General features: G+C 43.8%; 4 protein-coding genes across 8 annotated transcripts; all 4 read left to right on the forward strand.

The window, feature by feature from the left end:
• Positions 1 to 1,403: 1,403 nt before the first annotated feature.
• Positions 1,404 to 3,064, forward strand: LOC121596061 (chitinase-3-like protein 1). Its single transcript, XM_041920664.1, has 4 exons — positions 1,404 to 1,695; positions 1,770 to 2,318; positions 2,386 to 2,553; positions 2,633 to 3,064. The coding sequence occupies exons 1-4, from the start codon at positions 1,414 to 1,416 to the stop codon at positions 2,936 to 2,938; spliced, it is 1,305 nt and encodes a 434-aa protein (XP_041776598.1). The 5' UTR covers positions 1,404 to 1,413; the 3' UTR covers positions 2,939 to 3,064.
• A 2,179-nt stretch (positions 3,065 to 5,243) lies between these two features.
• LOC121596424 (probable chitinase 10) lies at positions 5,244 to 9,037 on the forward strand. 2 transcript variants are annotated; one of them, XM_041921355.1, is made up of 4 exons: positions 5,244 to 5,708; positions 5,785 to 6,285; positions 6,347 to 6,514; positions 6,582 to 7,260. In XM_041921355.1, exons 1-4 carry the CDS (start codon positions 5,493 to 5,495, stop codon positions 6,882 to 6,884), a joined length of 1,188 nt encoding a protein of 395 aa, XP_041777289.1. In that variant the 5' UTR covers positions 5,244 to 5,492; the 3' UTR covers positions 6,885 to 7,260. The 2 variants fall into 2 exon arrangements, with proteins under 2 accessions (XP_041777289.1, XP_041777290.1); XM_041921356.1 differs by lacking the exon at positions 6,582 to 7,260 and adding an exon at positions 8,485 to 9,037 and having other exon boundaries at positions 5,245 to 5,708.
• Positions 9,038 to 9,185: 148 nt separating this feature from the next.
• On the forward strand, positions 9,186 to 10,740 carry LOC121595478. Its single transcript, XM_041919496.1, has 5 exons — positions 9,186 to 9,219; positions 9,372 to 9,538; positions 9,611 to 10,126; positions 10,200 to 10,322; positions 10,435 to 10,740. The coding sequence occupies exons 1-5, from the start codon at positions 9,186 to 9,188 to the stop codon at positions 10,738 to 10,740; spliced, it is 1,146 nt and encodes a 381-aa protein (XP_041775430.1).
• Positions 9,266 to 13,978, forward strand: LOC121596421 (putative chitinase 1). Of its 4 annotated transcripts, none has more exons than XM_041921349.1 (9): positions 9,266 to 9,538; positions 9,611 to 10,126; positions 10,200 to 10,364; positions 10,435 to 11,375; positions 11,668 to 11,914; positions 12,032 to 12,357; positions 12,434 to 12,979; positions 13,051 to 13,218; positions 13,283 to 13,978. In XM_041921349.1, exons 6-9 carry the CDS (start codon positions 12,049 to 12,051, stop codon positions 13,583 to 13,585), a joined length of 1,326 nt encoding a protein of 441 aa, XP_041777283.1. In that variant the 5' UTR covers positions 9,266 to 9,538; positions 9,611 to 10,126; positions 10,200 to 10,364; positions 10,435 to 11,375; positions 11,668 to 11,914; positions 12,032 to 12,048; the 3' UTR covers positions 13,586 to 13,978. The 4 variants fall into 4 exon arrangements, with proteins under 4 accessions (XP_041777283.1, XP_041777285.1, XP_041777286.1 ...); XM_041921351.1 differs by having other exon boundaries at positions 13,051 to 13,195; positions 13,265 to 13,455; XM_041921352.1 differs by having other exon boundaries at positions 13,051 to 13,195; positions 13,283 to 13,455.
• The last annotated feature ends 16 nt before the right edge of the window (positions 13,979 to 13,994 follow it).

Genomic DNA, 13,994 nt, shown 5'->3' on the forward strand with positions numbered 1-13,994 from the left:
AAACTTGCCCAAATTTGTTTCGTTTTCTTTTGCAGTGCTTTTCTTTCGTGGTAATATTTTCTAAGTGAAAACAAGAGTTTCTTTAATTCTCATTAATTAGAGTTTAATTCTCATTTGTTCCAACAATGATTTGCCAAGAATTTAGCACAACAAACGACATTATAAAGCGATTGAGACAACAAATAGAATTGATGATTATGCAAAAGTATAAAGCTCGCCAGGCACCGGCGCGGTTTCGCACCGCAAGACCGCGAGCGGTTTCGGACACTCCTGAGGCAGGCCAAGACCGCAAAGCGGTTGTAGCACCGGATGAGTAAGTAAGCAAAAATATGCGGGATCGTTTCAATACGTGATGCGGTGACCTGGCAGGTTGTTCAGGGGACATGTATGGTGACAGTCAAAGTATTAATAACTGTTCTTATCCACCGAATGCTAATAAAATGGGATTGGTAAGGACGGACGCATCAAGGAGAGTGGTAAAAACATACAGATATATACGTATAGCGATTATGAAAATGCTCATTTCTAACACTCAAATTAAGCTACGTTCAAACCACGTGCTGCTACCATTGAATCGCTCGTCGCTTGCATGGTACGCCGTGTCATCGGATGGTGTGTCACTACCATCAAATCGTTCGCCACTACCATGCCTGAAGCGTGTCGTACCAGTGCCTCTTTTCTTTTTTTATTGTACACAACACTTATTGTTTAAGTCCTGGCTAGATATAGGGTTTCGTATGCTGCCTCAACAGGATCGTCCCAGTAATAGCACAATGCATGGTTGCTGTTTTCACCGGTGTTCTGATCCTTGCAGATTTCAATACTTTCTTCAGATGCTTGAAGGTCCATACCATCCCGTTGCTCTTATTGAAGCTAATTTGCTGACATCAGTTACCCAACGGTTCATGGCAAAAGCAAAATAAATAAAAAAGTATATTGTAAATAAATAAATAACTGAATACATTTTTTCGCATTCTCCCCTTTCTCTCTCTCTCTCTGTCTCTCTCTAATCTTTTCTTTTCCTCCCTCTCTCTTTCTGTTTCTTACATTTTTGGGCAATAAGAAGGAAGTTTAAGTAAAGGAGGGATTCAGCAAAATCACATAAATCAGCGTTGGAAAGAAATAATACAGTCTCATGTTGTACCCAGTTAAAACTCTTTTATTTCAAAATATAAACTAGCCACCAACTCAATGCCCAATGAACATAACCCATTCAACCAAACCGGCACACAAATTCGTCCATAGGATTGCATTGTTTATTTGCTTTAGTGTTTCGCATGAACAAAACACCAAACCAAACCACGCGACTCGAACTCGCGTGGAACTGGTTTTGATGTCGATTGGTGTTTGCTGTTTGTTTGGTTTGACGTCATCGCAGCTTCTGCATCAGCATAAATCGACAGCACCAAACTGATGACAGTGCTTTATCTACTCTCAGACATTTCACATCCACCGGAAGAAGGTTTTCTGACTGTGACAATGTTTAAAATACACCTCGTGTGGATAGTGCTTTTCCAACTACACCACTTGGAACTGTGCTCTGCACAGGGTAAGAAGTTTGTCTGCAGCTACTCCCCAACGAAAGCTACCCAGATCGGTTACCAGCCTGATTACATTCCGTTGGAGGTTTGTCCGTATGTGATCGTCAAAGCGTTCAGCTTCCCAAGTGTCGTCGGGCGGCAGATGTTGTTCAGTGTAAGCTTCCTTTACTGAGTGTCTTATCCGTTTTTTATGCCTATCTTATGCATAATGTTTTCTACAAACTACAGGACAACGACAAGATAGCCTTTAGCCGTGTGGTTTCCAGTGTGCGAAAACGATCTAGCACAGTTCGCGTCGTGGCGTCCATCGATGGATACGCACGAGACTTTACCATAACATCCAGCGCGATCGTGCGCAGAAAAGCATTCGTGCAAGCCGCGGTCACGTTGCTGCTTGAGCTGGATGCAGATGCAGTTGAGCTGAACTGGATGTCACCAGGCAATAGTGGAGTTGCATCAGGCGATGGACTTGATCGCATTACAATGGTGCAACTCCTGCAAGATCTTCGCCAAGCGGTGAATGCAGCCAGCAAGAACATTCCAAATCGGCAGCGAGAGCTATGGTTCCGAGGATCGCTGCATCCAAACGTGATCGACAGTGCGTACAACATGCTCGATCTGTGTGAGCTGGTCGATCACGTCACGCTCGATCCTAACACGGCCGAGTCGTTGGAAAATGCGCATGCACCGTTGCGCGGCACACCGCAGGCGTTACCCGTACAAATCCCGATCCTCTCCCAAATATTTGGCGATGTTATTGAACCGGGGACAGGATTTGTGAGTAAACGATGGATGCTTTTTTTTTTAAATTTAGGCTGATAGTAAGTTTACACACTATCTACAGAACACTACCACACAGCGCTGGATTAATGCAGGATGTCCTCCGAAGAAGCTGCTGCTTGGAATCGGTTTGCATGGGATCAGGAAAGCTTACTCGCCGGGCTTGAGGTCATTTCTAGGTGACAGAATTGGTTTGGACACAGCTGATACCAGATACCTGGAACATCGTGAGGTTGAAAACACTTACATCTATATTTGTTTAGTTATATGTTGCAATTCATATGTTAGTTAAATACTTTCAACCTTTACAGCTCTGTAAAACGTTAAGAGAAGATGGTTGGAACTATGCCTGGGATGGCTATGGTGGCATGCCATACGTGACACGAGCGCTGCAGAACGGACAAATGGAACGGATTAGCTATGAAGATTTGGACTCGCTGCGTCTCAAGATGGATATGGTGGAGCAGAAGCGGTTCGGTGGCATTTACATCGATTATGTGCACTCGGACGACATCTATGGACGTTGTGGACAACCATACCTTATGATCGCTTACTTATCCAGTAGAGTACGCTCGATACCGTCCGACATTGGATTTGCCATAGAATGGAATCAATAGCGCCAGGGCAAAAGATTGTGTAGAAAGGGAACTATACTAAATCATCTTGTAACGTTAATGTTTCGAAAGTGTATTTACATTATTTGCATTTGCAGTATTTGCAAAAAAATAAAATGTACCATGCCAGTCAAGTCTTTCAGCTAAGCTAAATTACATTTATATTCATTTTATATAACAGACGGACCTATTGGTCTAATCTTTTCTATTATAATAATAACACACATACATCAAGCATACACGCTACAGATCCGTACATACACGGAAGATCCATGCACACGCGGGATTTGATTTCGCCGTTGAGAAGCTGGAAGATAAAAATGCACTGCGCATTTCGACGCCGTTTGCTCAGTGATTCGAGTCCGAGAAGCAGACACCGCTGATGGTAGGAAGGCCTAGTATGGTGAGATTGCCAAGGAAGGAGCCGGATCTCGTACCTAGTGATTTTCCTTTGCAAGGCTCCAAGTCGATTTATATCACCAACAGTAAGCGGGCACCAAACCGGAGAGCAGTACTCAAGACAAGATCGTACAACGGAACAGTAGATCGATTTGATGCACATGGGATTGATAAATTCACTGCAGGAGCGCGTTATAAGGTTAAGCAGTTCGTTACCCTTCGTGATAACACTGTCGATATATGGACGACATGAAAGTTTATCGTCTAGTAACACTCCCAGGACGCGAATACATGACGTTCGAACAAGATGTGAGTTTTTTATCGAGTAATTAAATATGATAGAGCTTCGAGCTTTGCTGAATGAAATGCATTGGCATTTATCCACACGGACATACGTCCAGTCCGTTTCTGATGCACCAACTATCGAGATCATCAAGAACTATCTGGAGGCGATGTCAGTCAATAGCATAGCATTTTTCACTGGCAGAACTGTTTCGTCGGCGTACATGAGGTGTACAAACGATATATCGTTGATAAAGATGAGAAAAAGTATTGGACCCTGATTATTTCCTTGAGGGACTCCGGACGAAATGGTAGATGTGTGAGAGCGATGAGGTTCGATAACTATGCGATATGAGCTGACCGGTTAAATAGGAGCGAAGCCAGGTAATATCAGCGAAACCCAGTATTCTCATGCTTTGAAAGCAGAATAACATACGAAATGCTATCAAATGCGGCCTTCAAAAGTCGATATATGCAGCATCAACTTGGATGGTATGGTCCATGTTGTCGAAACAGTGACCAACAAATTTGACAATATTAGTTGTTGAAGACGGGCTTAAATAACTGTTAATTAACTATTAAATAAAACAACTATTAAATAATAATTAAATAAAAAATAATAAATAACCGTGTACCGCAGTGAGTAGCGGTTTGTACAGAAGTAGTGCAAACACCTTAGCACATGCGCAGAGAGAGACTATACCACGATAAATGGTGGCTTCAAGACGGCTGCCCTTTTTATGAATTGGAACCATTCGAGCGTGTTTCCATGACACCGGGTAGATTCCTCGCGCTAATGAATCCACCAGCGATGGAAGCTTAGACTGGACAGCATCTGTCGACGGATCACGCATGGGAAGCCGAATAAACTTCGGAAGCTTTGTGCAATGGACCGTACCACGTGGGGTAATAGGAATAATATTATCCACACGAGGTATTTTTTAAGTGTTTTTTTTGTTGACTCAGAATTGTCGTCCGATTAAGTTTCATGCCGGTGAAGACGCCACTATGACGTCAAACGGTTTCCGAATCAAAACCTGTTCCAGCACATCAAATTCCGGCGATGTATTTAAATCAGTGGTCGGCAAATGTTCAGCTCTTGAGCTAGATCTGTTAGTTCTGCGAATTAAATTGATAGCACATGCGAGATAAGTTCATATGGATATAAATGAATCCAAAATAATAAAACGTTTAAACTAAACGTGCATTGTAGGGGATACGTTTTGAGCCTCTATTGTACAGAAATTTATTACATACCACTGATAGATAACACGGGATTGGCTAAAGAGCTTTAGCCACTCAATAATGCAGCCCGATAGCTTTTTGAAACAACTGAAATATATATACACATTTCGCAAAAATTCAACTAAATACTTGATACCGTAACATTTCAGCACGACCTTACTCCAATTGCGATGTTTTTAAAATGTGGCTCAAAGTCACAATTCAGTGCTCAACGAAGTTGTACGATTTATTTGAACTCACAAAAAATAAAATCGTCCCTTTACTTCAAATGTTTGCTGACCCCTGGTTCCGATCATCGCGCGATCCATCAATTTTAACGAACTCGTGTGCAGCTGCGTATTTGAGCTAAAGGTCCGCCCGTAATACTGGCGTCACTTCATAGGTCGCTAACCAAACGATGCTCCTTAGGATTATCACAACCATCAACGATCTTCATCAGCGATGAATTGTTTTTCATAATGTGTTTTTACCATGAATGACCAACTCTGGTCTCCGATATTCGTCGAATGTGTTTGTGGTGTCTTACTGGAATGAATGTGTTTACACCATCACATCAGAATCAGTGTTTCACTGACCATCGAACACATCGCACGCATTAACGAAAGCGGCTTCGTTGAACTCAGTTACAAGAATGAATAGTAACGCTTTCGTTTGCATTATTCTTTGTTTGCCATTATTAGTGAAACTGTCCGCTGCACAGAGTAAGAAGTTTGTCTGCAGCTACTCTCCAACGAAAGCTACCCAGATCGGTTACCAGCCTGATTACATTCCGTTGGAGATTTGTCCGTATGTGATCTTCAAAGCGTTCAGCTTCCCAACCATCGTTGGGCGGCAGATGTTGTTCAGTGTAAGTTTTCTTTGTTGGGTAGCCTATCCATTTTTTGTGTGTTCCTTATTTATATATATATTTTTCTCAACTACAGGACAACGACAAGATAGCCTTTAGCCGTGTGGTTTCAAGTGTGCGAAAACGTTCCAATACAGCTCGCGTTGTAGCATCCATCGATGGATCCGCTCGAGACTTTACCAGAACATCTAGCGCGACCGTGCGCAGAAAAGCATTCGCACAAGCCGCGGTCACGTTGCTGCTCGAGCTGGATGCAGATGGGATTGAGCTGAACTGGAAGGAACCAGGCAGTACTCATGCAGGACGTGGTAGTGCAAATGATCGCATCACGATGGTGCAACTCCTGCAAGATCTTCAACAGGCGGTGAAGGCAGCGAGCAAAAGCAGAAATCGTAACCGAGAGCTATGGTTCCGAGGATCGCTGCACTCGAACGTGATGGAAGAAGCGTACAACATGTTCGATTTGTGTGAGCTGGTCGATCATGTCACGCTGGATCCCAGCACGACCGATTATTTGGCAAATTCACACGCTCCGTTGTACGATAGACCAAGTATGTTAAAGACAGGAAATGGCTATGTAAGTAAACGATTCATTCTTCATGGTGTAATAGCAAAGTACTAATCTGCATCCTATATAGAACACAACGACACAGTACTGGATTGACGAGGGATGCACGGCAAAGAAGCTAATGCTTGGAATCGGTTTACACGGCATCAGCAGAGTCTACTCCCCCAGTTTAGTACGGTATGTTAGCGGCAGAATCAATTTATTAGACCATGTTGGTACCCATCTAGAGCAACGTGAGGTGAGACTCATGCTTATTAATTCTTTTCCATTTGGAGTGCTCATTCATAAGCGTGTAATCATTGTAGCTCTGCAAAACGTTACGGGCAGCAGGATGGACCTATGGCTGGGATGAGTATGGTGCTATGCCATACGTGACCAGAGCGCTACCGGATGAAAAAGCAGAGCGCATCAGCTACGAAGATTTGAACTCGTTGCGACTCAAGATGGATATGGTGGAGCAGAAACGGTTCGGCGGCATTTACATCGATTATGTGCACTCGGATGACATCTATGGTAGTTGTGGCCAACCGTACTCCCTGGCGGCGTATCTGTCGAGTCGGATTCGCTCCATTCCGTCTGAAATTGGGTTCGCCATCGAGTGGAATTGATAAGTACCAACTTTTTGAGTCAAACGGAAAAATGTGGACTGGTTGAAGACTGAATACGAGCTGCTTTTGAACATTATTGTTTTTGACCGGTCCGAAATGGCTAATGCCGCCAGATTGAGTTTTATGCTCGCGAACACGGTACAATGACGTCAAACGATTTCTGCAACAAAACCTGTTCCAGTACCTCAGACACCCACAGTTGCGATTTTGGAAACGTGCGAAACTAAATGAATAGCTCGATCAGGTTTAACGAACTCGTGTGCCGGTGTGTATTTGTCCAAATGCCTTGATGATGTATCAAGCCAAAAGTCAGAAGGCTCGCGTTGTGTAGGCAGTTAAGGCAAAGCAAAATATGATTATCAGATTTTCAGCACCACTATCGATTTTCATTCACAGTGAAACGTGTTTGCTTCTTGGTTCTTGGAATGTGTTTGTGGGATTTTACCGGAATGAATATAATCACATCCGAATCAGTGTTAAACTGTCTGTCGAACATATCACACGCATTAACGAGAGTGAATTCGTTTCAAGAATGATTAGCTACAGATACCTTTGCATTGTTCTTGCTTTGCGATTGTTAGTGAAACTGTCCGCTGCACAGAATAAGAAGTTTGTCTGTAGCTACTCCCCGTCTAAAGCTGGTTCGATCAACTACCAGCCCGATGACATTCCGTTGCAGGTTTGTCCGTATGTGATCGTCAAAGCGTTTAGCTTCCCAAGCGTCGTTGGTCGGCAGTTGTTGTTCAGTGTAAGCTTTTTTTACTGAGTCTTTCATCCGTTTGTTGTGTGTTCCTTATATGGAGTTTTTTCCCCCACCGCAGGACAACGAAAAGATAGCGTTTAGCCGTGTAGTCTCCAGTGTACGATAGCGTTCGAATATAGCTCGCGTCGTAGCGTCCATCGATGGATACGCCCGAGACTTTACCGTAACGTCGAACGCGATCGTACGTAGGAAAGCATTCGTACAAGCAGCTGTAGCGATGCTAATTGAACTGGATGCAGATGCAATCGAACTCAACTGGAAAGCATCTAGAAACAGTGGAAACGATCGTGTCACTATGGTGCAACTCCTGCAAGATCTTCGTCAAGCGGTGAAGGCAGTAAATAAAAGCTTCAGACGTAATCGAGAACTATGGTTCCGAGGATCGCTGCATACGAACGTGATGGAGGAAGCGTACAACATGTTCGATTTGTGTGAGCTGGTCGATCATGTCACGCTGGATCCCAGCACGACCGATTATTTGGCAAATTCACACGCTCCGTTGTACGATAGACCAAGTATGTTAAAGACAGGAAATGGCTATGTAAGTAAACGATTCATTCTTCATGGTGTAATAGCAAAGTACTAATCTGCATCCTATATAGAACACAACGACACAGTACTGGATTGACGAGGGATGCACGGCAAAGAAGCTAATGCTTGGAATCGGTTTACACGGCATCAGCAGAGTCTACTCCCCCAGATTAGTACGGTATGTTAGCGGCAGAATCAATTTATTAGACCATGTTGGTACCCATCTAGAGCAACGTGAGGTGAGACTCATGCTTATTAATTCTTTTCCATTTGGAGTGCTCATTCATAAGCGTGTAATCATTGTAGCTCTGCAAAACGATACGGGCAGCAGGATGGACCTATGGATGGGATGAGTATGGTGCCATGCCATACGTGACCAGAGCGCTACCGGATGAAAAAGCAGAGCGCATCAGCTACGAAGATTTGAACTCGTTGCGACTGAAGATGGATATGGTGGAGCAGAAACGATTCGGCGGCATTTACATCGATTATGTGCACTCGGACGACATCTATGGTAGTTGTGGCCAACCGTACTCCCTGACGGCGTATCTGTCGAGTCGGATTCGCTCCATTCCGTCTGAAATTGGGTTTGCCATCGAGTGGAACTGATAAGTACCAACTTTTTGAGTCAAACGGAAAAATGTGAAATGGTTAAAGACTGAATACGAGGAGCTTTTGAACATTATTGTTCTTGACCGGTCCGAAATGGCTAACGCCGCCAGATTGAGTTTTATGCTCGCGAACACGGTACAATGACGTCAAACGATTTCTGCAACAAAACCTGTTCCAGCACCTCAGACACCCACAGTTGCGATTTTAGAAACGCGCGAAACTAAATAAATAGCTCGAACAGGTTTAACGAACTCGTGTGCCGGTGTGTATTTGACCAAAAGCCTTGATGATGTATCAAGCCAAAAGTCAGAAGGCTCGCTTGGTTGTGTAGACAGTTAAGGCAAAGCAAAATATGATTATCAGGTTTTCAACGCCACTATCGATTTTCATTCACAATGAAACGTGTTTGCTTCCTGGTTCTTGGCATGTGTTTGTGGGATTTTACCGGAATGAATATAATCACATCTGAATCAGTGTTAAACTGTCTGTCGAACATATCACACGCATTAACGAGAGTGACTTCGTTTCAAGAATGATTAGGTACAGATACTTTTGCATTGTTCTTGCTTTGCCATTGTTAGTGAAACTGTCCGCTGCACAGAATAAGAAGTTTGTCTGTAGCTACTCCCCGTCTAAAGCTGGTGCGATCAACTACCAGCCCGATAACATTCCGTTGCAGGTTTGTCCGTATGTGATCGTCAAAGCGTTTAGCTTCCCAAGCGTCGTTGGTCGGCAGTTGTTGTTCAGTGTAAGCTTTCTTTACTGAGTGTTTTATCAGTTTGTAGTGTGTTCCTTATATGGAGTTTTTCCCCCACCGCAGGACAACGAAAAGATAGCGTTTAGCCGTGTAGTCTCCAGTGTACGAAAGCGTTCGAATACAGCTCGCGTCGTAGCGTCCATCGATGGATCCGCCCGCGACTTTACCGTAACGTCGAACGCGATCGTACGTAGGAAAGCATTCGTGCAAGCAGCTGTAGCGATGCTACTTGAGCTGGATGCAGATGCAATCGAACTCAACAGGAAAGCAGCTAGAAACAGTGGAAACGATCGTGTCACTATGGTGCAACTCCTGCAAGATCTTCGTCAAGCGGTGAAGCCAGTAAATAAAAGCTTCAGACGTAATCGAGAACTATGGTTCCGAGGATCGCTGCATCCGAAGGTGATGGAAGTAGCGTATAATATGTTCGATGTGTGTGAGCTGGTCGATCATGTTACGCTAGATCCCAGCACGGCTGAATCGCTGGAAAATGCGCATGCACCGTTGTATGGGACACCAATTGTACAGCCGTTTAGTGTTCCTTTGTTAGGAAACATAATCGATCTAGCGAATGGTTTCGTAAGTCAATATTATAATCATCGATTGTAAAATGTGTTTGCTCACTGATTTGTGTATGATGCTACTCTTTTAGAACACTACCACTCAGCGCTGGATTGATGAGGGATGCGCTCCTAAGAAGCTGCTCCTTGGAATTGGTTTGCACGGCATCGGGAGAGCTTACTCACCGGGTCTAGCGCCATTTGTCGGCAACAAGGTGAATTTGTTAGACTCTGGTACATATCTGGAGTAGCGTGAGGTGAGGATCGCTTTAAATTTCTTTATTTGTTTTGATTAATTAAAAATATGAATATTTTGAAATCTTACAGCTCTGTAAAACGATAAAAGAAGATGGTTGGAACTATGCCTGGGATGAGCATGGTGCAATGCCATACGTGACCAAAGCGCTGCAGAACGGACTAGTGGAGCGTATTAGCTATGAAAACTTGGACTCGCTGCGACTCAAGATGGATATGGTGGAGCAGAAGCGGTTCGGTGGCATTTACATCGATTATGTACACTCGGACGATATCTATGGACGTTGTGGACAACCATACCTTATGATCGCTTACTTATCCAGTAGAGTACGCTCGATACCTTCTGATATCGGGTTTGCCATCGAGTGGAACGAGTAGTGTTGCAGAATCTTATTTGCAAAATTTACTCTACCTATGTTTGCTTGCTTCAGCTAACGGGTTTTCTTTTAAGCGAAACGTACCCGTAATTGTATCTTATCTTATCAAATGGTATATTTTTCGCTTGTTGTCTAGACCTTTTCAAACTCCTTATCAACACTATTAAATACACAAAACCGTATGCTGTGGTGTGAGCGATCGTCAAGCGACACATTTCCTATGGCGTCACAATCATAAGGAGAAAAAAATATCTTCTGATTGCGATCAGTATAAGAACGACATAAAAGTTCTCTAACCTACGAGCATGAATTCGATCCGATGCGTGCGGCTTTGGCTCGAGAGAAGCTTTTAGATAGATGAAGTGTAGTTACAGAGTGATCGATTAAAGTGCGTTGCGAGTCTCTCATTGAGTAATAGAGCGTAGACGTCGCTGAAGAATAAGCTCTCTCTGTCGTCTCTGATGTTGTCAGTATGATGTCACAATCCTATATGTTTAACACTTCTGGATTACGTCGTACTGTCGAACAGCATCAAAACCAGTTTCACTGCGACGCGACGCTGAGAAGGGTGGTTGCGTATCGTTCTACACGCGGAACCAAATAAACAAATCAATCTCCAAACGAAGTTCTGTACAGGTGTGTGTGTGTGTGTGTGTGTGTGTGTGTGTGTGTGTGTGTGTGTGTGTGGTGTGTGTGTGTGTGTGTGTGTGTGTGGTGTGTGTGTGTGTGTGTGTGTGTGTGTGTGTGTGTGTGTGTGTGTGTGTGTGTGTGTGTGTGTGTGTGTGTGTGTGTGTGTGTGTGTGTGTGTGTGTGTGTGTGTGTGTGTGTGTGTGTGTGTGTGTGTGTGTGTGTGTGTGTGTGTGTGTGTGTGTGTGTGTGTGTTTGAGCAAATGTATATTGTAATTTGTAATTTGCGAGGGTAAATCAGAGTCCCTGTGAGATGTATAAAGTTTAGAATCGATTGAATTGACACTGTAATTATGTGGAAGAAACAGTGAAAACATTAATGCTCGTAGTGCTGTGAGGGTATTAGAACGAAGTACATCCTTGAATGCTTAAAACAAAGTTATCAAATAAAACAAATAAAAAACTCTCTTGGAATTTCACCTTGGCGACCTTGAACCTGAATCTTGACGATCAGCATTATCTTCAACGACTCGTGTTCTATTGATGAGGTATCATTTTTATCACATTATTCATTCATGTTTTGGTTTCGCTTTTTGAGCAAACAATAACCGGTCTCGGGAGTATGCCCACGCTGAAACAGGTTTTGATGTGGAATATTTTTTTAGGTATTTCACCGGCATTCATGCATATCATCACACCGGCGACAGTTGCTAAATGGATGTCGAACATATCACACCTATCACAGAGTGCGTTATCATTTGCTTCTATTAGAAACACGTGGAAGAAGATCTTCGTGTGGATTGCTCTAACGCTTACATTGTGCGTGGAACTGTCTACAGCACAGGGTAAGAAGATTGTCTGCAGCTACTCCCCGGCTAAAGCTGGCCCGATCGGTTATCCGCCGGAGTACATACCGCTGGAAGTTTGTCCGTATGTGATCTTCAAAGCGTTCAGCTTCCCGAGCACGGTCGGGCGGCAGATGCTGTTCAGTGTAAGCTAAAGCATAGCAAAGTGTTTTTATTTGTTTGTTTTGTGTGGTTCACAATTCTCGTTTCTACCAACTACAGGACAACGACAAGATAGCCTTTAGCCGTGTGGTTTCCAGTGTACGAAAACGATCTAGCACAGTTCGCGTCGTGGCGTCCATCGATGGATACGCACGAGACTTTACCATAACATCCAGCGCGATCGTGCGCAGAAAAGCATTCGTGCAAGCCGCGGTCACGTTGCTGCTTGAGCTGGATGCAGATGGGATTGAGTTGAACTGGAAAGCACCAGGCAATAGTAATGCGGGATATGGTAGCTCAAACGATCGCATCACGATGGTGCAGCTGCTGCAAGATCTTCGTCAAGCGGTGAAGGCAGCCAGCAAAAGCAGAAATCGCAACCGAGAGCTATGGTTCCGGGGATCGCTACATCCGAATGTGATCGATGAAGCGTACAACATGCTCGATGTGTGTGAGCTGGTCGATCACATCACGCTGGATCCCAGCACGGTCGATTCGCTGGAAAACTCTCACGCACCGTTGTATGGAACACCGATAACAGTTCCACGTAATCCATTGTTTAATACTGATTTTCTACCATCTGTTATCGAACGAATGACAGGAATTGTGAGTGTAACCATTGTTCATTGATCGAGCTCTATGTGAGCATTGATATTTGAATTATGTTTACTCCCTAGACCACTAACACGCAGCGCTGGATTGACGAGGGATGCGCACCGACGAAGCTGCTGCTTGGAATCGGTTTGCATGGCATTAAGAGAGACTACTCGCCGAACGTATTCCCATTCATTAGTGACAAAGTGAATTTGTTAGGACAGAAAGGTACTTACCTGGAGCAACGTGAGGTGAAGACTACTTTAAACTGCTTGACGTATTATGTGTAATTCATAGTGACTTTATCCCTTGCAGCTCTGCAACACGATAAGGGAAGCAGGTTGGAGCTACACCTGGGATGGGTATGGTGGCATGCCATACGTAACTAGAACGTTTCAGAACGTACGTGGGGAGCGCATCAGCTACGAGAATCTAGACTCGTTGCGTCTTAAGATGGATATGGTGGAGCAGAAGCGTCTCGGTGGCATTTACATCGATTATGTGCACTCGGACGACATTTATGGTCGTTGTGGCCAAGCATACTCCCTGATCGCGTATCTATCGAGTCGGACTCGCTCGATACCGTCTGACATTGGGTTTGCTATTGAGTGGATTTAGATGTTCGAACTACGCAAAATATGTCACGCAAGAGAGAAATGAACGTGAACTGATATTCTGTTAGTCTTTAGCGATAAAATAATAACTAATTTTTATCAACTTAGGCTAAAATTTTTAGCACTAACTGACAAATATTATAGGTTTTCCTCGTCCCCTTATGCCTGATAGAGCAGCAATATGGAAGAAGTAAACTCTAAATTCATAACGACCTTGAAATACGTTCTTCATGCCGAAATGTGTCGTCGCACTACGCTTGTCGGACGCGTTCTACTCGGCCTGATAACGTTACATTGATTTCAAGGCTGACTGATGCTGTCACGACGTTCTGTCTAGAACGGATGTGTGGATGTATTGTGCAAAAGCAAAGAAATAAATCAACCGTTCAAACATTCATACCACGTTCAACAGG

Source organism: Anopheles merus, chromosome 3R (genome assembly GCF_017562075.2).
Source record: "Anopheles merus strain MAF chromosome 3R, AmerM5.1, whole genome shotgun sequence".
Classification (NCBI taxonomy): domain Eukaryota; kingdom Metazoa; phylum Arthropoda; class Insecta; order Diptera; family Culicidae; genus Anopheles; species Anopheles merus.